General features: G+C 42.0%; 1 protein-coding gene across 1 annotated transcript in view; it reads right to left on the bottom strand.

Moving 5' to 3' along the window:
• The window catches only part of LOC115097734 (protein-glutamine gamma-glutamyltransferase E-like), a 62,125-nt gene that overhangs the window by 8,910 nt on the left and 27,856 nt on the right, over nt 1–25,359 (bottom strand). The window contains exons 5-12 of the mRNA XM_029613751.1: nt 21,831–21,959; nt 18,569–18,746; nt 14,431–14,566; nt 7,113–7,216; nt 5,689–5,931; nt 3,893–4,222; nt 2,221–2,381; nt 1,109–1,242 (exon numbers count right to left, since the gene is read on the bottom strand). Of these exons, the coding sequence (XP_029469611.1) occupies nt 1,109–1,242; nt 2,221–2,381; nt 3,893–4,222; nt 5,689–5,931; nt 7,113–7,216; nt 14,431–14,566; nt 18,569–18,746; nt 21,831–21,959 (1,415 nt within the window). The remainder of the gene's footprint in view (nt 1–1,108; nt 1,243–2,220; nt 2,382–3,892; nt 4,223–5,688; nt 5,932–7,112; nt 7,217–14,430; nt 14,567–18,568; nt 18,747–21,830; nt 21,960–25,359) is intronic.

The raw sequence follows: 25,359 nt of genomic DNA, 5'->3' as shown, positions 1-25,359 counted from the left end.
TTTTAGGGGGTTTTAGTGTGCCGGCTCACGATTCTAACGATTTATAACGATAAATCGTTAGAATCTCTATTGTATTGTGTTCCATAACGGTTTAAGACGATATTAAAATTATCGGACGATAATTTTAATCGTCCTAAAACGATTCACATCCCTATTAACCACACCCTAACACCCCCCTCCCATGGCCACCCACACTTTCTAATTTAGACACTCAGCTCTAGAGATGTGAATCGGAACTGGAATCGGCTCGGATTCCGGTTCCGATTCACATCGTGTGTTTTTTTTCGTCCGGCCCGATTGCGATTTTGTTTATCGGCTGCGCCCGAGCCGATAAACAAAAAACCCACCCTGACCCTTTAAAACTAACCCCTTAGCTTCCCCCACTCTCCTGACCCCCCAAAATCATTTTACAGGTACCTGGTGGTCCAGTGGGGGTCCCGGGAGCGATCTCCCGCTCCCGGGCCGTCCTCTCGCTCCTGGGCTGTCGGCTGCCACTAATCAAAATGGTGTCATTGGCCCTTTGCCCTTACCATGTGACAGGGTATCCGTGCCATTGGCCGGCCCCTGTCACATGGTAGGAGCACTGGATGGCACGCTCCATTTTTAAAGATGGCGCCGGGAGTGGGAGGACGGCCCGGGAGCGGGAGATCGCTCCCGGGACCCCCACTGGACCACCAGTACCTGTAAAAAGTTTTTGGGGGGTCAGGAGGGTGGGGGAAGCTAAGGGATTAGTTTTAAAGGGTTGGGGTGGGTTTAGGGGTTATTTTTGTGTGCCATTTTTCCCACCCTCCCCAAAACGATGAGAACCCCCACGATTAATATCGTGGGGTTTTCCTATCGTTTTGGGAGAGCCCCCGATTTCTGATGATTTTGAAAATATCGACGATATTTTCAATCGTCCGAAGCCTGATTCACATCCCTACTCAGCCCTAGTCAATTTTCAAAGGGGCAAAAATGATCCTGTAGCGTACCACAATATAAATCAGTTGTCATCTTCTGCAAGAGCCCTGATCAGCTGATAAGCAGAAAACATTTTCTACTTTGTTGGAAGGCACATAAAATGCGCATTTCTGAAATGCCAGAGAGAAAGGCATCTTGTTCTACTCACTCTAAGGTGATGCTCCTTTCCATCAGGCCAGCGCCTTCCACGCGCAGGCAACAGCCGTTCAGCTGCTCCGAGAGATCGTTAGTAATTATTACTTCGATAGGAATGTCTTTGTTCACCACCGCGGTTTTTGGAGCCTACAGAGACAAAAAGGGTAAGAGCACATCCTGCTTAGGGATTAGTGAACCTTTTCCAACCTGGCGAGAACCCATGTTCTCTGAAAATAACTGACTCTGGTTTACTTGGATTTTCAGAGATCATGGTCACCTTGTTCAAACTTGTTCAAACCTGGTTCAAACTTGACTCTGCTTCTTCAAAGAATCTTCAACCTCCTGCCTAACCCCATGTTCCCCACCCCTCCGAAAAATGGATTTACTCCCATTGGTTTGGTTTCATGGAGATATTTGCAGGCTCAAACTATGCAGTGTGAGTCAAAGATACTGTGGATCTGTGAATATATGCATCCAAGTTGGGTGAAAAAGATCCAAACTGAGCCAATATGGAGAGTAAGACTAAACAGCAGGCAATCTGAATCTATTCACCCTAGGCCACAAAAGGCTCAAATTAATAGGTGCTGATTGGTGAACTGGTTCTAGCCAATTCTCATGATATGAACCTCAATTCTCCTCCCCTAGCCTTCATCCTTCAAAACGCTTTCTCTCCCTAACACAGTATACCATAGGTTCAGTCTCTCAGCCAATGCAGAAAGCTTCTGAAATTAGACTGACTTAATTCTACCATGCTTATGTGAGTTGAAAAGAACAGAGAGAAAATGGTTAATTCATTTATTTCTACTCTGAGTAATATGCTGTAACTTCATGTCAAGCTTAATAAAAAGAAACAGTTGCTTAAGTCAGACAGGGATTGGGACAGATAGATTCTTTTTTATAATTCTTTTCTTAGCAGGACTTTGCCTGCAAATATGCTTGGGATTTTCTTTCTCATCACCTATTCCTCTTGCTATTATTTTCCCCCATGCTGATTATGTTTCATTAGCTTTCTTCCCTGGTCTGAACTAGGAGTCCCAATGGAAGATAGACTGGGGTTTTCCAATTCTTGATCATAACCCTATTTTATTTCCTTACTATAGAATAGCATCTTGGTCATCTCCTTACCTTGATACTGATGGATGGCTTCTCCAAAAGGATGTCCATCTCTGCTAGAACTCTCTCATCTGTCTTCTTGACCTCACATACAGCAGTAATGCGGATCATGGTATCATCATGTAAATATTTGTGATAGTCCTCATAAGTTATCGTCATTGAAATCTGTTGCTCTGAGAAGTTAAACCATTCAGAATTAATTAGAAAACCAGGACACAGAGCAGTATGCAGGAAGTGTGATGGCACTGAGCAGATATTATTTCTGCGGGATTAATCAAGACCTAATATGCTTTCCCATGCAAATAGCAGACAACATTAAACATGCTAGATGCACTGGCCTTGAAAGTTTGAGTCTTGGTGAGTTCAATTCCAAGAGCATATTCTAGCATCTGTTACACTGAAAACTAGAAAATGGGTCAAAGAGTATTCCACTTCCAGAACAAAGACAGAAGCTGGGGGTGATATGCTGTAAAAATACAGCTCAGCCAAATTTGGTTTTGAAACTGGAGACCAGCTCATTATTCTCCGTCACTAAATGAGGTTTTAAAAGTGATTTATTTAGTAATATTCCACCTTATTTTATTTATTTATTGATTTATTTATTTAAGTCCTGCTTTTTTGGCACTTCAAAGCGGATTACATTCAGGTACTGTAGGTATTTCCTTGTCTGCAGAAGGCTTACAATTTAAGGGCCCTATTTACTAAGCATTTTACCCATAGATACGAAATGGAAGAAAATCTTTAGCAAATAAGTCCCTAAATTTAAACCTAAGGCTACAGAGGGTGAAGTGCCTTACTCAAGGGTCACAAGGAAAATTAGCAAAATTTGATCTCTGGCTTCCTTGCTGCTCTAACCACCAATCGGCTACGCCTTCATTCCGTGACGATGCTCCGTTAGTAATTTTACTGGCTGGCACAGAGCGGATAGTGATGACATTCCATTCCCCTTTTCCCTTTATTTCTTATAGCACCTTTCAAGATATTGGGTGACGATAGTGTAGTATTTCTCTTACTGGTCACATTAGTTTAAAGTAGTATAAGTGCCATGCCCTTGAATGCACATAACTAAAAGTCTATAAATTTAAACAAATACACCTTTTATTGGACTAACAATACATTTCTTGACTAGCTTTCGGGAGTTAACACTCCCTTCCTCATGTCAAAACACTCCTATTCTGTTTTAATTGGAGGAAGGAAGTTTTGGCTCCTGAAAGCTACTCAAAGGGAGAGCAATTTTCAAAAGTCAATGGGCAAATTGACTGTCCATCCCTTATCCACATAAAAGTATGTGTGGGGATCAACATTGCTTTGACTTTTATTTGGGCAGAAAGAGAAGGGCTTGGGAGCATGGTTAGGTCAGGGGAGGGAAGCAGCGCATATAGACTGGGTTTTCAAATCTACATACATTGTTCTGAAGAGGGAAAGGACCCGCAGAAAAAGCAATTTTCAAAGAGAAAGTAATGCTCAGACTTTCCTGACTTTTTCAGACAAAGTCTGGGGAAAAGGGCCTGAAGACTTTGCATCTATGCAGGTACTTTTGAAAATTGCCCTAGAAATGTATTATGTTAGTCCAGTGCATACAAAACCTTCAGACTTCACAGCTCTAGGTACAATCTTGGTTTTAGAGATTGCACTTGTCACAACCCAAATCTGTTGTTTGTGTGAAATCATATGAAAAAGCTACCTGCTTCCGGGTCAAGTGTGACAAATTTAGAATCCTTCCAGAAGTCATTAATCTGCCTCCCGGTGTACAGGGTGGACGACGCATTGATGTGGACCTCCACGTCTGTCTTTTCAGAGGTCAGGTTTTTGAGGATTAAGACAAGGTGGATGTCCTGGCCGGCCAAAGGAAATTTTTCCAGCTTGAACTTCCCTGACAGCTGAGGCCCTCGTGAGGGTTGAAGAGAAGACCTCCTTCGGAGTCTTGCAATGGCTTTGTATTTTTCCAGCATGCTTCCTCCTTCATATAGCTTGCTAATAGCCTTTTCATATACCTCTCTTTCTTTCTCAGAGCCTGATGGAGAAGGACCTGAATATAAGTTTCCATTTAACACCAGAACTGGAGTGAATTTTCAAAAACCTTCCAATGAATGAAATGATACTGCTGTATTATGCTTTTCAGTATTGCGACTTAACATTCACATACAATCTTTCAAACAGTTACTATGCACATAAGTTATATCTATTAGGGATATGTATTCATTTTTAAACTAAACGAAAAACATGACAAAATACCCATGTTTGGTTTTGTTTAATTTTTAAAGGAAACATAAAACCATCCAAATTGTGTGTGGGTTTTTTTATATTGATATTTGGTTTGAGAAAAAAATTCCTGAGAGCTGCCGAAACAGCAAAATTAATACTTCTGCCCTCCCCTCCCCTCCTCCTGCCTTCCCCATAAGCCCCACCCCCACTCCCCACAAGAAGATGTCCTTTACCCTCTTCTGGGGTCTGTGAAGTAGAAAAGGTTAAGAGCTATTTCCAGTCGCTGGGCCCCAATTCAAAAATGGTGTCAGCTGGCCCTGAAACGAATGCCATTTTGTTTCATGGCTGTTTGCTGAAAATGGGCCACTCAGTGCCATTCTTCAACCTTGAGTCAGCAGGGCAAGAGCAACCAGGGATCACTTCTGTCCCTTTCTGCCCCTTTCGTAGAGACCATCTCGAAAAAGTAAGTATGGTCCAGGTCAGGGGAGGCTTCGGGAAAGCTGAGGGGTGGGGAGAGAAATGTAGCATCTGTTAGGGTTTTTCTTCAATGACTTTCTCAAACAAAAGTCAATTAAAAAATGCATTTTAGAGTGGGGTCATGGGGCTTTATTTTGGTTTTGAATGAAAAGAAATGTGAGTCTTTGGTCTCATTTTTCATTTCCTTTGTATGGGTGAACACTCCTACCATTTTGGCGAAAATTTTGACATAGGATTAATTGCAAGATTTGTCACGTGAGTTGTGGCAAACATTCTCATGAAATTAATAGTGAAACAGAGCCAAAAAACCTAAAATGTATGAGTTAATGTTAAGGGGCTTCAAGGAAACTGCAAAATTAAATTATTGTTTGGCCAATAATTCACAAGATTTAAAGTGTTACTCAATACATTTTTTGCTACTCATGTGAAAAACAGTTGCATGTTTTTAAATGGAGAGTAAAGAATTAGGTCACTGATTTGTCAGATTCCAATTAAATATTTGCAAATAATAGAGCAAAATTGAATTACAGAAAAGAAGATAAGAACATAAAAAAATGCTATGTTGGTCAGATCAATGGTCCATCAAGCCTGGCATCCTGTCTCCAACAATGGATATACTGGGTCGCTTGGAAGTACCCAACACATCCCAACAGGAAAATCTGTCTTGCATTGCTTATTGGCTAATAATAATTGGTAGATCTGTCCTTCTGAAACTTTCCAATCCTTTTTTAACCCCAGACAAATGCTAGCATTGACCACATTCTCTGGCAACAAATTCCGCAGCTTAATTAAATTTACCTTCTTTATATTTATAGGTGTCCGTTATGTCCAGTCGTTCATTGCTGCCAATGGCTTTGGTGCTTATGAATTTACCAATTTCTTTGGCATCATTGTAAACTCTCTTCTTAGTTCCATCCTCATAGTTAATCCAGACCGTGTAGTCTGCATTCACTTCAGCAAACATGGAGGCAGTGTCATATGTGAGATCTACATCTCCTTCTTTTATGGCTGTGACTGAGCAAGGTCCACAGCAGTAAATTCCTGGAGTGGTAGAACACACAGGAGCAGATGGCACATTATCATCAGACATCCAGTTGTAAGGTGGAGAAATTTGGGCATGACACTGCCCGATAATTCACTGGGCCAGACAATAAATGACTGCCAATTATATGTGTTGGATGAAACCCAGCAGGTAGTAAGTTGCCGTATACCAGAATCAGCAGATATAACATGGCAAGGTATTCCAAATTAATAAAAGGTAGTCATATAGGTTAATTGCACATTTGTTACTGTGTTTAGTGATAAGATTTTAGCATGCCAGTATCATTTATCATGACCTGGAATCTTTGTTTACTGTAACACTGCTGGTTCCCATTCAACTCATTTTTAATGTAACAATGCAGACTGTCAAAAAGTCAGTGATTTCTGTATGAATTTTTGGTCAGTTTATGGGTGATTTCATGCAAAGCTTTAAACATTTTGTGTTACTGTGCCACTTGGCTAAAACTAATGAATGAGCAGAATCCATAACCTCAGCAACATTTCCAGCATGAAGTGAAAATGCCTACTAAATGCCTAGTGGCTATTGTACCTATCATTGCTTGGACATAGTCCTTATCATCTATTGAGGTGTACATCTGATAAACTTGAGAATGGAAATGAAAGGAGACTAAAAGGAGAAAAGGAATAGAGATGAATAGATAAGAAAAAAGATAAGAAAAAAGATCTTACTTCGGTTAATATACTATGTTAAAGTAATGTACCCCATCTTACTTACTTCGGTTAATATACTATGTTAAAGTTCCTTTCATTTTTCCTCTTGCTCCCAGTTGTACTCATCCCTGTTTTATTGTAACTGTAACTATTTTGTGTTTAACACCTATTATTTATTTCGTTCAATGTTACTTTTTTCACTCCATTGTTCATTGTAAACCAGCATGATGTGATACCCTCACGAATGCCGGTATAGAAAAAAACTAAAATAAATAAATAAATAAATAAATAAATAAATGATCTGAGAGAGAATTGTAAATGGATGGTAGAGAGTTATTCTAGAGAGTTGACTAGAAACATAGCGGTGACGCGCATTGTAATTTCATTTTAGAACCTCTTGAAGCATTTTTTCCTGCGGAGTCTTCCCAGGGCCACATTATGGCCTTTGCAGGTTAGACCTATAATGCACTATTTTTCTAGATTATAAGAAATACTGTCTGTTATAGTACCGTCACTTTTCTTCAGGGGAGTTGCATCCATTGCCTGCCATCCATCATAGGATGATCCCAGATCTTTGCGACTGAACCAGGCTTCATTCCAGATATGGACACTCCTACATTTCGATAAGAACAAACACAGTAAAGAAGAATATATACCTGATCTGAGAGATCCTAGCAAGGCGCTAAGGATGGGAAGAGGTTCCACAAGACCTCCTCACCCTGCTCTCCTACATACAATACACAATCAATCAATCAATCAATCAATCAATCAATCAATAAATAAATAAATAAATAAAATGAATCAAAGAAACTATTTTCTAACATGAAAGGCTTACAGAACTAGGAGTGTCTGTCTTAAATTAGCAATGCACAGTTTGACAGGGCATCATGGTGTTCCCCTTCCTTCTCCAACACCACATTCTAATAGGGGGTGGATGGAAAAAAATATTGCTTTGTTTTGATTTTATTTTGGCTTCATCTTTTAAGCACACATAAAAATAATTTAGCATGTTTTAAATCATTTTAATGCATACTACATTATTTAATGTGCACTAAATTAGACTGCACCACATTGTTTTAATGTGCACTGACATGTCTGAGTTGAAACAAAACAAAATGTTAGTGGTGTTCTTGTATCATTTCAAAATGATAGTGCATCCCTATAATATAACTGCAGGCCTGAAGGCACAACCAGTTCAGAATACTCATGTTGTCTTGTAGGTGTGCTTTCTCAGTCCAGTTTGAAACCCACTAACATTTTTCAGTGGTGATATAGCACTGAGCAGACAACAAATACTATCTATGTATCTATCTATCTCTTTATTTATTCATTCTTTCATAAACATTTGATGTCACCTTTATCAAGCTGGTCTCAAGGCAGATTACATTGGGGTTTATGTTTATAGTAAGCTTAATAAGGGAACAATTCCAGGATGGGTATAACGAGAGACAGAGAGTTGATGATGGTTGAAGTGGCTAAATAAAAGAGGAACAGGACAGGGTAGTAGTAGGGCCTACTAGATGCTAGAGATGTGAATCGTGTTCCCTATCGTCTTAACGATCGAAATCGTCTGGCAGGAGAAGAAAATCGTGTTTGGCACGATTTTTAAGTTAAAAAATCGTTAAAAATTGTTTTTTCCGATTAGTGCACACTAACGGGAGTTAGTGCGCACTAACAGAAAATGATACAATTTGACACTTTTCAGGTCAGTTAAGGTCAGTTTAGGAATGAATATGTATTCCTATTGGCTGCCCTCTTATTTATTCATGTTACCAAGGTTCCCACTGACAGTATATGGGGGATGGGAAATGGAAACAGTTGGTAGCTTGACAAAAAAAGTAATGTGATCAGTCAATGTGACTAGAACTTGTGCCCTAACCCTGATACCAGGGGTGTTGTGATCTTCCTGCACACAGTGCCCTCACCCTGGCACCAGGTGTGTTGTGATCTTCCTGCACACAGTGCCCTAACCCTGGCACCAGGGGTGTTGTGATCTTCCTGCACACAGTGCCCTATCCCTATTAATACCAGGAGTGTTGTGATCTTCCTGCACACAGTGCCCTAACCCTGATACCAGGGGTGTTGTGATCTTCCTGCACACAGTGCCCTATCCCTATCAATACCAGGAGTGTTGTGATCTTCCTGCACACAGTGCCCTATCCCTATTAATACCAGGAGTGTTGTGATCTCCAGACTGGCTGGGAGCAGGGATGCAGCTCTGCAAGGATTACAGGGACAGGCAGCCCCAGACTGGCTGGGAGCAGGGCTGCAGCACTCCATGGATGACTGGGACAGGCAGCCCCAGACTGGCTGGGAGCAGGGATGCAGCTCTCCATGGATTACTGGGACAGGCAGCCCCGGACTGCCTAGGAGCAGGGATGCAGCTCTGCATGGATTACTGGGACAGGCAGCCCCAGACTGGCTGGGAGCAGGGATGCAGCTCTGCATGGATTACAGGGACAGACAGCCCCAGACTGGCTGGGAGCAGGGATACAGCTCTGCATGGATTACAGGGACAGGCAGCCCCAGACTGGATGTGAGCAGGGAAGCAGCTCTGCATGGATTACTGGGACAGGCAGCCCCAGACTGGCTGGGAGCAGGGCTGCAGCCCTCCATGGATGACTGGGACATGCAGCCCCAGACTGGATGGGAGCAGGGATGCAGCTCTGCATGGATTACAGGGACAGGCAGCCCCAGACTGGCTGGGAGCAGGGCTGCAGCCCTCCATGGATGACTGGGACAGGCAGCCCCAGACTGGCTGGGAGCAGGGATGCAGCTCTCCATGATCCGTGATCTGGTGGCCAGTGTGGCTACTTAAAAAATACACTTACCAACAATCAATTACCACATATATTTGAACTGTGTAGTTCCAGCCAGGACCACCTTTCTAAAATGCACAGTGATTGGCAAATTCAACATGCACTAGCATTTCACATGCCTGCTAACAAAAATAATAAACAAACAAGTTCTAGTACATGAGTGATGATCATCACGTTACTTTTTTTGTCAAGCTTCCAACTGTTTCCATTTCACATCCCCCCAACCATTACCTCAGTGGGAACCTTGGTAACATCAATAGATAAGAGCACAGCCAGCCAATAGGAATACATATTCATTCCTAAGTGACCTTTACTGACCTGGGAAGTGTCAACAATTTGTATCATTTTCTGTTAGTGTTCGTGAGTTTCCAGTTCCATTTCCCATCCCCCCAACCATCACCTCAGTGGGAACCTTGGTAACATCAATAGATAAGAGGGCAGCCAGCCAATAGGAATACATATTCATTCCTAACTGACCTTCAGTGACCTGGAAAGTGTCAATTTGTATCATTTTCTGTTAGTGTGCACTAACGGGAGTTAGTGCGCACTAACACGATTTAACGATTTTTAACGATAAATCGTTAGAATTTCTATTGTATCGTGTTCTATAATGATTTAAGACGATATTAACATTATCGGACGATAATTTTAATCGTTGAAAAACGATTCACATCCCTACTAGATGCTTTAGGGAGCAGAGTGATGAAAGATGGGCAAGGAAGAGTGCATGGGTAAGAGGCACGTGGTGCAGGGGAAGTAAAGTTAATGAGGGGGAGTCCAAGTGATAGAGGTTGCAGTTAAGTAAACAGGTTCCAGTATTGGAGTGATAAAAAGGGGTCTCTGATCTGAACGCAGTTGTCACAGTCTTAGAAGTGAGTTTAAGGGAAGGCTTGGTTTTTTTGCTAAGGTAAAAAGATGGAGGGATACTGGTATCTTAGTATCAAGCTTTGGGGCAAAGCAGCAAAATGCACAAAGTCTGGTGCAAGTTAATCTTGCAAAAGCCAGAAGAAGAGGGAGGAAAGGGGGGGCCAATTGCAAGGACTTAAGTTCTATTGAGAGGGAGCATGATGGCAGAAACTGGGTGAGATAATCCATCTGAAGACAAAGCAAAGAGTTTGGAATTGTATCAGGTATTTGACAGAGAACCAGTGCAATTGTTTGAGATTGGTATCATGTGGTCAGTTGCTTTTATCCCTACCAGAATTCTTGCAGCTGTATTCTATTTATTTATTTCTATTTATTTATTTATTAGAATTTGTATACCGGTATTTGGTGTGAGCCACCATATCGGTTTATATCAAATGACAATTATCTAAAAAAAAAGTTACATCAAATAAATAAAATTATCATATACATAAAAAACAGTATTACAATTTACATTACACTTTGAAAGAGCTGGATGGATTTTAGATTATATTGTGAGATGCTGTGGCAGAGGGTGTTACAGTAGTCTATACAGCTGACTGTTAGTGTAGGGATCACAATGGCAAGGTTGACTTTGATGAAGTAGTTATGAAATTGGCAAATCCGGCACATACTACGTTTGCAATGCAAGTTTCCTGCGTAAGTTTGAGATCAAAGTGAACTCCCACATGTTGTACTGAGGTTGTAGGGGAGATCCTGATAGTGGGGGCAGGGATATTAAGGAATGCCCTTGTCATCTTAGCCAGAGAAGCCCAGATTTGGAGGGGTTAAGATTAAGTTTGTAGTTGTAGAGCCATTGTGCTATGCTGTAAAACAGTGATTAAGGTTGACAATAGAGGAGGTGGGGTCTGGTCATATTTTAATGCAAAACTGGATGTCAGCAAAAAGCTGGCATTCACTGTTGAAGGATGAGGTCACAGATCAAACAAATATAAATACTGAAAGGATTAGGGAAAGCAGTGAATTATGAGGCACGCGACAGGTGAGGTCTTTTGATGAGAATGATTTGTTTGCCTAGGATATAGTTTGGGTCCAGTTGTTGAGAAAAGATTGAAATCATTTGAGGACTGTGTTTTCGATGCCAATCTCATTTAGTCATTGCAGTAGGAGTTGGTGATCAACAGTGTTGAAGGCACCAGAAAGGTCCAATAGGATTAAGAGGGAGTCCTAACCTTGGTCAGCATTCATGTGTACACTATTTGTTATGGCTAATAGGACCGATTCTGTTCCATGACTGTAGTGGAATCCTGATTGGTAAGGATGTAGGATTTTGCTCTCTTAAGTAGTCTAGAAGTAGGAAATAGACTTTTTTCTACTATTTTTGATAGGAAGGGGAGGCTGGAGACTGATAGTTGTCGACTGTTTTCCTGTCAGGGTCAGTTTTTTTCAGGATGGATTTAATTGTGGCTCTTTGTGGTGGGAAAGCTGGGAACCTTGGGTTAGCATGCTATTTATTATGGTTGCAAACAGGAAGATAAGTTTTATTTTAAGTTGCGGATGTACTTGGGCGGTATTGGTCTGATGGGGAAGTGGAACGATTGAAGGAAAAAAGCTAAATGAGATCTAAATGAAAAACATCTCTTGATTCACTTCCAGCCCCTGAGGCCCCAGAGTCTTGTATGCGGTTCTATTAAACCTCAGATTAGAATAGAATAGAATTAATATGCAAATTTTGAGACAATAAATAAAAACATTAGCATGAAGCACTTTAAGAAAAGACTTCCACTGCTGTCATTTACTGGTTAAAGCCACTTAACTATACTACAGATATGCATGAGTTGGAAACAAAACATGAAATATTAACAACATTTTCTATTTTGTCTCATTTTTAAAACAAAAGAAAAATGAATGAAATTGTATTCATTTTCATTCACTTGATTAAAAAAAAATACAGTTGTCACCACGGCCAACAATCCCTCTCCCTAATCCTGGGCCATCCCCGATCCTCTTCAGCTCCCTCATCAAACGCTCTTACCCCCTTGGTTAAAAATTTCTTTTTTGGGGCAAGAGCAATTGCAGCTATACAAATTGGCACCATTAAGGCCCGGCCCAAACCAACCAGTGCCTATTAGGATTTTGCCTGCTACAGAGCCTTATCCTACCTTCATGATGTCTCCCCAGCTGCAGAGGCCCTCAGTATACCTCATCACTTATCTTGTCAAGCTCCTCCTCACTGCCCTTGCCATGCCTAGACTACAGTCCCATGTAACCCTGCCATGCCAGAAACTCCTTGTCTTCTCATGGTGTCTCTTTTGTCTCCATGATCTGACCCTGTTCTTGCTTTTCCTTGTGGCCTTCGGGCCTTCTTGCCCTGTTGCCTTGCCTAGCCTTGTGGCCTTCAGGTCTTCTAGGTTCTTGCCTTGTCTTGTCTTGAGGCCCTCGGGCCTATCCTGCCTTGTTCCCTATCTTGAGGCTTCTTGCCTATTCTCTCTTGTATCCTGCCTTGAGGCTTTCGAGCCTATTCTGTCTGTTCCAAACCGTGCTGCCTTTGGGCTTCTGTGTTCTTTGTTTGGTGTTTCCTTTGTCTGCCTTGTCTACCCCTGCACTAGTCTGCCTTGTTGTTTGTATCCTGTCTTTTCCGGTATCCTGTCTAGTCCTGCCAGTACCAGAGTCCTGTCCTTGCCTTATCTCACCCTTGTCTTGTATAGTTCGTCCTGCTTAGTATCCAGCCTTGCCTTGTCCTGCCAGCCAAGTCTTCCTGCCTTGTCCTGCCAGCCAAGCCTGCCTGCCTTGCCCTACCTGCGAAGCCTGCCTTATCTTCAGCCTTGCCTGCCTAGCTGTGCCTGGCCAGCCCTGCCTTCAACCTTGCCTGTCCAGCTTTGTCATGCCTAGTCATGTTCCAGCCTGTGTTGACTCACCACTATGATGTATTGGTGTCGCATAGACCTACTGGCTCCCAGAACCCAAGGGCTCAACCTGTGGGGGAGGGGGGCTGACTAGGCAGAAGACCGACCCTTGTCTTGTCCCGAGACCTGCCGTGCAGTCCCATGCCATTCCCTAGGTGGGTTTCCTGGACTCCAGGGCCTATAACAGTGCCATTTTGAATTGCAAAAATTTTATGATGCTACCAGCATGACCTAAGGGTCATTTTTAAAAGGTCTTCAGCAGGTAAATTAGTGCATTACCTGCAGAAATGGCCCTTTAGGGTGGGTAATTTTCAAAGGGATTTCCATTGGTTTATTTGCAGAAAAAGAAATCCTTTGATAACTGCCTCCATCTGTCCATGCAAGGAAAAGTATATGTCCCATATGGGAAAAAGGAGGGGCATCTGGAATTGGGGTTAGGACAGGCCTGTTAAAATATGCGTGGGGATTTCATTTTGCAATATGGTAAAGAATCCACCAGGCACCAGACCTCCACAGAATATTTGAAAGGGGAACTTTGCAATGATTGATTATCCCTTTTAAATTTGCCTTGCAGGCCTGTGGGTTCAAAGCACAGGCAGGCCTGCAAGCATCGCAGGGAATATGAAAATTGCCCTCTCCTTGTTTTAATTTGAGTCAAATATGTCTTGCTGTACACTACCAAATCCATTTACGTAATTCTGTAACACAACAATTGAGGACAGACAAGGATCGGTTGGCACATTTAGCCTTCCCAGTTTCCTTGTCAATGTGTCACATTTCCAGGTGTCTCCTTCCGTTGACCTTATCTGTATATTTCCCCAATGCATGCTTGAAATCTTTCACCATTTTGGCTATGACTGCATCTGCTGGAGGTTAATTCCAGGCATGACAACGCTCAGTAACGAAGCATTTCCTGATATTATGTAAGAACATAAGAGCATCCCTCACTCCAACTCCATTGCATGATTCCTTGTCCTTCAGATTCTATTTTAGTGGCAAAATATTCTTGAACTTTATTGAAGCTTGAAAAGTATGTGAATGTTTCTATCATTACTCCTTTCTCTTCTTTCCTTCGAAGAATACATTTTGAGTAAGATAAGCCTCAGTGGGTCAGAGGTCCTTCACCATTTGATAGCCTGTCTCAGAACCTCTTCCGTGTCTAAAATGTCCCATTCAGAAGTGGACTATAGAACCTTTTCACTCTGGAGGCATGGGTTTTTGAAATATTTAATGTTTACCATATGCCATCTTCATTCTTTTGCTTGCGCCTTCCAAACATGTCATAGTATACGTCAATGGAAAGATTGCCATCTTTGTCTTGAGCAGCGTTAAAGGTTGAAATGATACGGACTGGAATTCCCAAACACCTGAGTACTAAAAAAGAAAATATAAACAAATATATAATCCTTGTATTATAAATATTTAAACATTATGTAGACTCTTCCTCACAAAAATTAAAGGTATGTGACTATCTGGGGCTTACCAATATAGACACCTAGATGAGTGGTCTATTATGTTTTCCTGCATATTTCAGCAGTGGATGCTGGAGAAAGATTTGCAATGCCATGCTTTTAATGCTATGTTTATAGAGATTTTCTCTTAACTCAAAATTTTTTTAATTATAATTAAGGTTTTACTATAGAAAGAAACATTCTTATGTTGGGGATCTTTATCACTGAAAGAAATTCATTTTATCCACTTTATACAGTCTTATCCACAACAGTAAAATCCCATGGCTATCAGCTATTCTAGACTTTTATGTTCCATCACATAATCTTAGATCGAAAAATTTCTTCTACAAATTCCCTCTTCCAAAGTTACCAGGTTCTCAGTGACACGAGAATGGGCCTTCTCCATTGTAGGTTCAACTATATGGAACTCCATTCCTCTATCCAATAAGAAGGAATTTAAGAAAGCTCTAACACACCATCTTTTCAAGGAAGCATTCAAAGACCTATATAAACTATAACCTTCAAACCATTCACCTTACTTTTAGTCTGACTTTTCCTACTTTCTTAGTCAGGTTACAACTCCCAGGCCAGTCCCCTGTTTTGTTTTTAATATTTATATTTTTATATGCTTATTTATAATATCTTATTTACTCTTTTTTATTATGATTGTATTATTTGTAACCCGCCCTGAACATTGGAGGGCATGGGTAATAAATAGATGGAGACCACATTTGTTCTTGTGCTCTTATAAAATATGGTGAACTCTTTCTAGACTCTTCCAGGACGATTGACAGTAGCACAATGATCTATGGTACTAAGTTAGACAATGGTTCTCTGGTTTTGACATTATTCTGACTCTAGATCCAGATCACACTTGTTTAGTTAGAAGAGACAACAGTAAAGTCATTATATCTACTAATATCCTTGAAAACAAGATATTATACTACAGTTTAATTTGCAGTAACTCTAAGAATTTAGTGCTAATGTAGCTGTACGCCTTTACTATTATTTTTTAACTGTCAGTAGAAGAGCTTCAATGGAATACAAATGATCCAAAATGGAGCTGCAAAGCTGATTTCAGGATGTTCTGCCTTTGCAGTATACATGAAAATATGTATATATGTTTCCTTGTTATATTGTCTTTCTATGACATCTTATTGATATTGCACAGCTTGGGTTCTCTACTTGTTGTAGATCTCTCTCTCTCCTGATTGGTTATCTTTTGAATGATTCTGAGCTCCTTATTGGATATTTCCTGTTTTGCTTTGTTTCTCTGTTTGCCTTCTCTCATTGGTCCCTTGCTACTAGGAATACCTGGGATAGTTAGCTTCCTGTGATTTCCTTGAGTTAGAATTGGGCTCTCTGCAGGCTAACGGCTCTTCCTGACTCCAGTTTCAAACTACACAGAAGCACTGCTTTTCACCATTCACATTCTACAGCTTCTATCTCAGTTTCAGACAATTGAGCTTCCAGACAGAAGCTTTCACTGCTGTGACTCTTGATGCCTTCTCATTGCATGAGTGTTTGAACTGTTCATCATTCAAATAAATTCAAGGACTGAGTTTTCTCTGGTATTTGAAACTGGAAATAAAGTTTAAACTGATTGCATAGGCACTCAAGCTTAGGATCGAGAGCTGAGGGCAGTGTAGACCAGGCTGATTTGCACTGGCTTCCACCTTTCTACAGATCTAAATTTAGAATGTATTTATCTCAGGTTTAATCATCATTATCATTGTTTATGTATATCATGCTTTTCCAACTAGAGAGTTCAAAATGTGTTCTAGCAGATGTTAATAACATCGGACGCAGGCCTTGTATGGGCAGGCTCCTGCATATCTTAGTGAAAAACTACACCAATATGTTCCAAATTGACAGCAGAGTATAAAACAGCCAAAACACAGGCTCAGGCCTCTATCTGTGTTGTACCAACTCCTTGGAACTCCTGACCAAGGTGGCTGAGACCAAGGTGGCTGAGATTAGATAAGTAATTTCTTAAGTTCAGATGTCTTTTGAAAGCACATCTGTTTCAATTGGCATATTCTTAATGTTTTAAAGGATATTTATTTTAGACTGTTTTATGACTGTTTCCCCTCCTGGAGATTTTAAGAGGGTTTTAGTGTGATTGTAGTGGAAAGTTTGACTATAGCTCCTGGGCTGAAATGTTTGTTAATGCTATGCTTTATCCTACGACTTTATTGTATATGGTTTGTGTTAGAGATAATTGTAATAGGTTTCTGCCTCATTTGTTGTAAGGGAAACTCAGATTTGTCCCCTGCTAGTATAACATTGGTGGTCTGAACAGACCCTGAATGCAGTGAGGGATGTCAGAGTTGGAGTGTTTAGCTAGCTTTGGCACACCCCATGGGGCGATGTCCTGGGTTTAACAGATCTCCTGTGCTCATGTGAGCGCAGGGTGATCCTTGAGGAGGCAGGCTGCAATCCACACACAGTCTGTGGGTGCCAAATCGCCATAAAGCGATGCCACTGGGGCTTGGTCCCTCCAAAAGGGAGAGTCCAAGGGAGTGCCTTTCTCAACAGGAGGGTGCTAGATGAGGGCCTCATTCAACAGAGAAGAAGAATTTGTTTCTGTCCCGACAAGGGCTCAGACCAAGGTTGCTCAGGCTTTCAAGAGAAAAAAAAAAAAAAGAAGTAGCTTCAAGCCTTGGAGACATTCCTAGAAATGTTCAAGAAAAGGTCCACTGAAGAGTTGTTGCTTCAGAGGAGAAAAGAATCCAGTAAGAGAAGAGCCTTTTTTTGGAATCTACAGAGTAAATACTGCTTACAGAGGGAGGTCCTGAAGAGACAATGACTGAAAATAGGAATCAGCCAACGAAGTATCTACTGCACTAATAAAAAGTGAATATAGATTGAAAGAGAAGAGCTGCAGCCAGAACAGGTATCAGGGTACAGCCAAAAGGGAAGGCTTCCTGCCCCAGAGAGCTTACCTGCTAAGGATGTGCAGCATTTTGCTGCTGTGATTGACTGAGATTATTTTGGGTGCATTGGACTTTATTTTTCTAACCTGTTTGGGGTACTAGCCTTTGGAGTAACATTTGTGCATTTTTGGGTTTTTTTCCTACTATCAGTGACCAATAAAGATTTTTTATTTTGAACAATACCTTCCATGTGCAGTGTGTCATTTTTGGACTGTGACTGGACTGGTGTGAAGAGCCCCAGAGAATAGAGAGAACCCTAAGGTGCTTGAAAAATTGATTCCTAGCCTGCTCGCCAACTCCTTTGCCTCTTCCCCTTCCAGGGTCTGGCTGTGATCCATGAGTCACCTAGTCAGCTCCTCTTCCCATGCCAGAGTCTGTGCAGGGGCTACATTTATGTCATGGTTTTGTTGCATTTGACTTGCATTTGTTCTATTCTGAATTGTTGTTGTTCATCATTTGGAGTAGAGGACAGGTGCTTAAGAAGCGTAATACATGACATGAAAGAATGAATACTTAATACAAAGTACAAATAAAATTAGAAATTGCATATAGTTAATGTCAACATTACTTGCCAGGGGTACCATTCTTAAAGCTACAGTCAACTCAAAACTGTATGAGCCCATTAAATTCTGTAAAACTAGCACAATCTGCAGACTTTTAATTTACATGTGAACACATTGACTTTGGAGCAACATCCACTGCAAATGAAATTGGTAAAAAGTCCACCGGCCATGATGGACTTTTCAGTGATTCATGGTGGATTTAGACTCACAGTGCAGCATTTTCATGAAAAAAAAATGTGGGATTCCCGTGGAATTTGTTCCAGTACATTTCTGTGTAAAATTTGGTTGCACATCCTGATTCATGACCTCAACAATGGAAAAAAAGCCTTGCCACTCATAACTTTAAAATGCTTTTCTCCTCATGGCTCTGGTGAAACTGGAGGCAGCTCTAGTTTAAATGTTGTTTGGGTCACTGTTAGAACTCACCTGTGCACACTAATCCTGCAAAGGCCCAGCACTGTCCGTATCTGACAGGCACAAATCCTTCATTGTGCCACTTCTGCAGAATGTCAGCACTTCCACTCCATTCCTTTGGATCAACTCCGTCGGTGTAATCTCCTTTCCAGTTGTCCACCAGCACCCCTTTATCATCCTTAGAATTCATCTTAAAAAGAAAAAAAAAAAAGATTATGACCTTGGAGATGAGAGAAACGTTTACAAAGGAAGGGCAAGGGAAAGTCAAAAAGACAGCAGGACTGGAGACATGGCCTTATGAGAATTAGCCATGAGTGCAATTTGTATCAAAAACTACAGTCTCATGGACTTAAAAGTTTAACCCCATGCAGGATCATCCTATTCAGTTCCATACTATTGTGCGCCACTATAAGTTAAGGTAGAGCTTTAGAAAACTAAAGCTTAATCAGACATCAAACTGTTTAATAGCACCTCAATGAGGCAGTCATGTGAGTCAAAGGCCCTTCACTTCTTCTGAAACACTGTCAGGGTTTGCATAATGGGGAAAAGGAACTTTCATAAAGAAAGAGCTTCTCATGTTAATATTATATTTGTATTCCAATCCTTGCAATATGTTTCTGTTTCCATACTTGAGCTCCCAAGCTAGTGAGAGCTCCCCCCAGTCCTACTCACTGCCATGTATGAAGAGGGTGCCATGAGTCTTCATTTGCAGCCACCACCATGAAGTCATCTCAGTGTCAATCTCAATAGGAGACAAAAGGCTGCCTTCAGAATCCAGTGAATATAGATTTCAAACTGCGCGCAAGTAGTTTTGCCATAGTATTTTATAACCCTCGCGTATCATACAGGCATGCATTATAAAATATGTTGTACCTTTCAATTCCACCCATAGGTGCCACTATTGTGTAATGACTGAGGCTTCATCCCTGTATGAAGAGGCTGTGATCACCGTCTCTTCAGCACTAGCAGCCCAATGGGTAGGAGTCAACGTTGGCTCTTGAAATTAGGTTTATTTCATTGTCCCTTATTTTGTGTGTGTGTGGTTTTTTTTTTAATATTAATATGAAGGTATTAAAAGCGGTGGAGTGCCATTCTGAAATGACTGGCATTTGTTCCTAGCTTTAGAGTCTTGTTGGAACTCAGGAGGATGAGAAAATTACATTATTTCAATTTGCATATCTTTGTCTCTTCATCAAAGCTGTAAACAATAGCAACCATTCCCAATTTAGCGATGCTGGCAAAGATTCTTTATGTAAGCAATAACCCACAACTAAGTATGCAGTAAAGCAAGATTTAGTGCATGAACTGTAAATATTCTTTCCACTCACCTAGGAAGACATATAAATTCAGTTTTACTTCACACCCAAAAATAGTTTTGTTATACACCAACAGAACAGCCAGCTTAAGCTAACTATTCTAAAAGAGGCAGGCCAGAATTTCTGGATAACTGCAAAATAGCCCAGCTTTTTGGGCATTACTGCAATTTCCATCTTTGCTCTTTGCTCAAGCTTATGGTCTGCCCTATTTGTGTTTTAATGTTGATTGATTTTGATGATTTTAATGTCTGTTTTATATTTTGTGTGTTTTCTGTTACCCTCTAAGAATTTACGATGGATGGGGGTACACATCCATGGAATGGTACTGCATTTGATGGCATTGACCAATCATAGCACTTCATTTATAATATCATTAAAAAAGAGGAGATTCGAAAGACTGTGTCTTAAAAAAAGCTTGCGTTGGATACGAAAACTGAGGCACATCCTTTTATTTATGTTCTTCCCAGTGGGAACTTTGAACTGTGTTAAAGTGACCTCACTTCAGAATAGCTCGGTGTGCCACAGAGTGCAGTGGGTTAAATTTTTAAGCGTATTGCCAACTCAGTCCATGACTGCAGTAAAGTAGGGTGATGCCCATGTTTTGCTATTAAAACTTTCACCACATTTCTTGCTATCATATTCACCTCAGCTGCAGTCCCAGGACCCTCCGGCCTCGATGGAGAGAAGAGCCAGCTTCAGATTCCTCCTCCATCAAGGTTGGTCCGGCCTGGGCATATCACATGAATCTCACCACCAACCCCCCCCCCCCCCCCCTCCAGTTCCACAAAATAATTAAAGGAAATCATAGGCTAAAGCAGCCAAAGGCTCACCCCACTGTTGTTAAAATAATCACCCTGGCTCTGGGTCCCTAAAGCCCCCTACCTTCACCCTCCTTACCCGCTTCAGACCCTCCCAAACCATCTGATAGCAATGCTGGCAGTTCTGAATATTCTACCAATGTTACTGTCAGATAAGACTCTGTTGGAGCAATGCTAGATATGGCCGGGAGAGCAGGACGGGCCTGATTTTCAAAAGCACTTGCACACATAAAACTGGGTTTTATACATGTAAGTGCACTTTCTGCATGAAAGTGGGCTTTTGAAAATTGCTACAATATATCCATAGAATTGTCCACAGGTCTTACCTCCGTTAAGTGCACTTAACGTGGGTAAATGGCTTTTGAAATTTGCTACATTGATATGTTACATTTACATGCGTAACACCGGTAAGACTCTACCAGCTTCCTGGCTTAGCCTGGGGCTTGGGAGGCTTCTGGGTGGCTCAGAAGAAAAGAGTGGGTTTAGTGGTTCCAGAAGGGGTAAGAGTGAGCCCGGATCCAGATGTTTTATTTTAATATCAGGGAGGGGAGATGTGGGTGGAGGCTTCAGCCTCTATAGGCTACGATTTGTTTTAAAGATGTTGATGGATTGGAAAGAGATTGGCTGCTATGCCCTGACATTTTAGAAACTTATTTTAGGGGATGGGTTGCTTTTTTTTTTTTTTTTTAATTATTTAATCAACTGTATCTTGACTATAACATGGTTAGGTTTAAAGTTAACCAGATAACTTTAGTCATGTATATTCAGCAATTCAACTAAAGGACTAAAGCAATCCGTGTAAAGAAGATACCCCTATAACCCATATATTTAGCAGGAGACTTATCCTGCTGAATATTCAGTTAAAATTAGCCTGGTCACTTAACCAGATAACTTTGCACTTTGCCTGCCTGCTGCCTGTTTGCTTACAAATTTTGAGGTACTCTCTTGGGCCCGGAATTCAAACGTATGAAAAATACCCCAGTAAAGAACAATTTTGGAAACTAGCTACTTCTATCTCCTTTCAGAACGTTTTGCATAACGCTTCCAGAACTGAGCCTTGGTTAATCGAAGTCTTGGCTATTATTAGCGGAGCGTTCCCTGTACTCTGAGTTAAGCTGCAGTAGCGGAGGATAAACTCACCATGGCAGTGATGACCCTGCTCACATACACAGGGCTGTTCCTCTGGGAGTGGTCTGAGGCTGGGTCTCGGGCATGGTTTATGCTTCTGTCCAGGACGGTGAAGCAGATATCCAAAATGCCTTCTGTGAACTGTATAAGGAAAACATGTTGAAACAGTTTGAAAGCCACAGCTAAGGGTCCTTTCCTCTTGGAAATCCAAGTTTCTGGCCCCATTCTTTGCCTCTGTGATCCATTTAAAATCTGAGTAGAGATAACCAAAGTTTTTTTTTTCTTTGGATGGTTTTAGCCAATAGACATAAGAAATACAAAATAAATAAATGCAATATCTCAGGTACCCAGTGGCTAAATTAGGAGAAAACATGTATTAATTTCCTGTTGTACTCTTATTATCTATAGGTTCTTCAGTAAAAGATGAAAGGAAAAGACCCAAGAGGTCCATCCAGTCTGCCCAGCAAGTGCCCTTCGATAGTAACTGCCGCTCCATTCAGGTCACCCCCATGCCTTCTGTTAAGGGCAGTAACTGCCCCTTCATGCAGGTTACCCCAGTTAACACAGGTTTCCCTTTTCCTTCATGTCCATCCTTTAGCCTCTGATTTATCCCAATCCCATTTGAATTCCATTACTGTTCTTCTCAGGAGAGTATTCCATATATCCACCATCCTTTCTGTGAAGAGATATTTCCTGATGTTGGTCCTGAGTTTACCCCCTTGGAGTTTCATATTATGTCCCCTAGTTCTACAGCTTCCTTTCCACTGGAAAAGGTTTGATTCTTGTGCATCAACACCCTTCAGGTATTTAAATGTCTGTATCATATCTCCCCTGTCCTTCCTCTCCTCCAAGGGGTACATACATATATAGGTTCTGCAGTCTCTTCTCACAAGTCTTTTGTTGCAGAATCCACTAGGGATGTGAATCGTTTTAGGACGATTAAAATTATCGTCCGATAATTTTAATATCGTCTTAAACCGTTATGGAACACAATACAATAGAGATTCTAACGATTTATCGTTATAAATCGTTAGAATCGTGAGCCGGCACACTAAAACCCCCTAAAACCCACCCTCGACCCTTTAAATTAAATCCCCCACCCTCCCGAACCCCCCCCCCAAATGAGTTAAATAACCTGCGGGTCCAGCAGCGGTCCGGAACGGCAGCGGTCCGGAACGGGCTCCTGCTCCTCAATCTTGTTGTCTTCAGCCGGCGCCATTTTCCAAAATGGCGGCGAAAAATGGCGGCGGCCATAGACGAACACGATTGGACGGCAGGAGGTCCTTCCGGACCCCCGCTGGACTTTTGGCAAGTCTCGTGGGGGTCAGGAGGCCCCCCACAAGCTGGCCAAAAGTTCCTGGAGGTCCAGCGGGGGTCAGGGAGCGATTTCCCGCCGCGAATCGTTTTCGTACGGAAAATGGCGCCGGCAGGAGATCGACTGCAGGAGGTCGTTCAGCGAGGGTTCCGGCGCCTCACTGAACGACCCTCCTGCAGTCGATCTCCTGCCGGCGCCATTTTCCGTACGAAAACGATTCGCGGCGGGAAATCGCTCCCTGACCCCCGCTGGACCTCCAGGAACTTTTGGCCAGCTTGTGGGGGGCCTCCTGACCCCCACGAGACTTGCCAAAAGTCCAGCGGGGGTCCGGAAGGACCTCCTGCCATCCAATCGTGTTCGTCTATGGCCGCCGCCATTTTTCGCCGCCATTTTGGAAAATGGCGCCGGCTGAAGACAACAAGATTGAGGAGCAGGAGCCCGTTCCGGACCGCTGCCGTTCCGGACTGCCGCTGGACCCGCAGGTTATTTAAGTCATTTGGGGGGGGTTCGGGAGGGTGGGGGATTTAATTTAAAGGGTCGGGGGTGGGTTTTAGGGGGTTTTAATGTGCCGGTTTTGCGATTTTTTCGATTTTTAGATTTTTCACGATTTTTCACGATATTTTACCCCCCCAAACGGCAACAATACGATTCCCTCCCCCTCCCAGCCGAAATCGATCGTTAAGACGATCGAGGACACGATTCACATCCCTAGAATCCACAACATTTTGGTTGCCTTCCTCTGGACCATTTCCATCCTGTCTCTATCCTTTTTGATATACGGTCTCCAGAACTGAACATAGTATGCCAGATGAGGCCTCACCAAAGACCTGCATAGGGGCATCATCACCTCCTTTTTTCTGCTGTTCATGCCTCTTTCTATGCAGCTCAGCATTCCTCTAGCCTTTGCCACCGCCTTGTCACATTGCTTCACCAGCTTTAAATCATCAGACACCCAAGGGTCTATGGTCTCTTCACTAAGGACTATGCTTCTTCCACTGGAGGACATACTAAGCTTGTCAAAGTAATGTGTGGACTGAACTATTTGCTATGGGCACCCCCCCCCCCCCCCCCCCCCCGCTAGGATTGGGCACAATGGTATAGTTCAGGATGTTGGCAAAAGAAGCCTGAGAATATGCTGCTTAGAAAGTTTTGAGCTGGGAGAGCTTTCCAAGATGGCGTCATGAATGGTCGCAGCGGGAGAAGCTCCTGAGAAATTACAGCTTCTAATATTTCAGCTATGCCCCATACTAAACGTAAAGCCCGGGTGAGGGCTGGAGAGATCACCTCTACCCCCCTGGAGTCTTCACAACCTACTATCGGGAGTTTCTTCGCTGCAGCACCTCTGCTAACGCTGGGTGAGAAGGTCGCTGGGGAGAGTGCTCAGGAGCATGAGCCAACGTCCCCGACCGTAATATCTCTAAGCCCCGGCTCACCGAGGAGACCAGCACCTCCAGGCCATGAGAAGGAAAGCAGCCTGCGGAGTGATAAGAGCCCAACGGAGGCGATCCGAGGAGAGACCGCATCACTATGACAGGCTGGGGAAAGAAAAGGACTAAATATGCAAGAGCACGGAGACAAGGTATTACCCGGAGGAGAAGAGGGAGGTACGGGACTTGTTCTTGAGGCAGGGTTAAGACCTGTTGAGCCTGGTAATGGCGTCGGTCTAACAGCTTGTGGGGGCGAAGCTGGAATTCAGGATTCCTCATTGCAGATAAATTCAATATCGGAACCTGAGATATCACTAAACATAATTTGGAAAGCTCTTCAATCCTTAGAAAAAGCAATTCTGGGATTGACAAAAGAAGTAATTGAAGTTAAACAGCAAGTTAAGGATAATGCAACTGAAATAAAAACACAAAAAATAAAATTGACAAACTGGAAGAAAAAGCTGTAGCAGCTGAGAAAGCGAATTCATTGATAATTCAGAAGGAAATGGAACTAGACAAAAGATTAGAAAAAGTTGAGAACGTTTTGAGAGCTCATAACTTAAGATTTCTTAATTTCCCTGTTCTTAAGAACATTTCACCTACAGATCTTTTTAAGTTATATGTCTCTCAAATATTGAAGATTCCGGAGGAACTGAAACCTATGATATCTAAGGCATATTATTTATATTCAAATGAGAAAGAAGAAAATGAACAACAAGACATACCAGAATTATCAAATCTTTTGATTTCATCTCAGGAAATGACTGTTTCATGTTGAAGACCTTTATTAGTAACGTTT

This window comes from Rhinatrema bivittatum, chromosome 8 (genome assembly GCF_901001135.1).
Source record: "Rhinatrema bivittatum chromosome 8, aRhiBiv1.1, whole genome shotgun sequence".
In the NCBI taxonomy this organism is placed as follows: domain Eukaryota; kingdom Metazoa; phylum Chordata; class Amphibia; order Gymnophiona; family Rhinatrematidae; genus Rhinatrema; species Rhinatrema bivittatum.
Note: the sequence above shows the minus strand (reverse complement) of the source record. Positions and strands in the feature narration are given on the sequence as shown.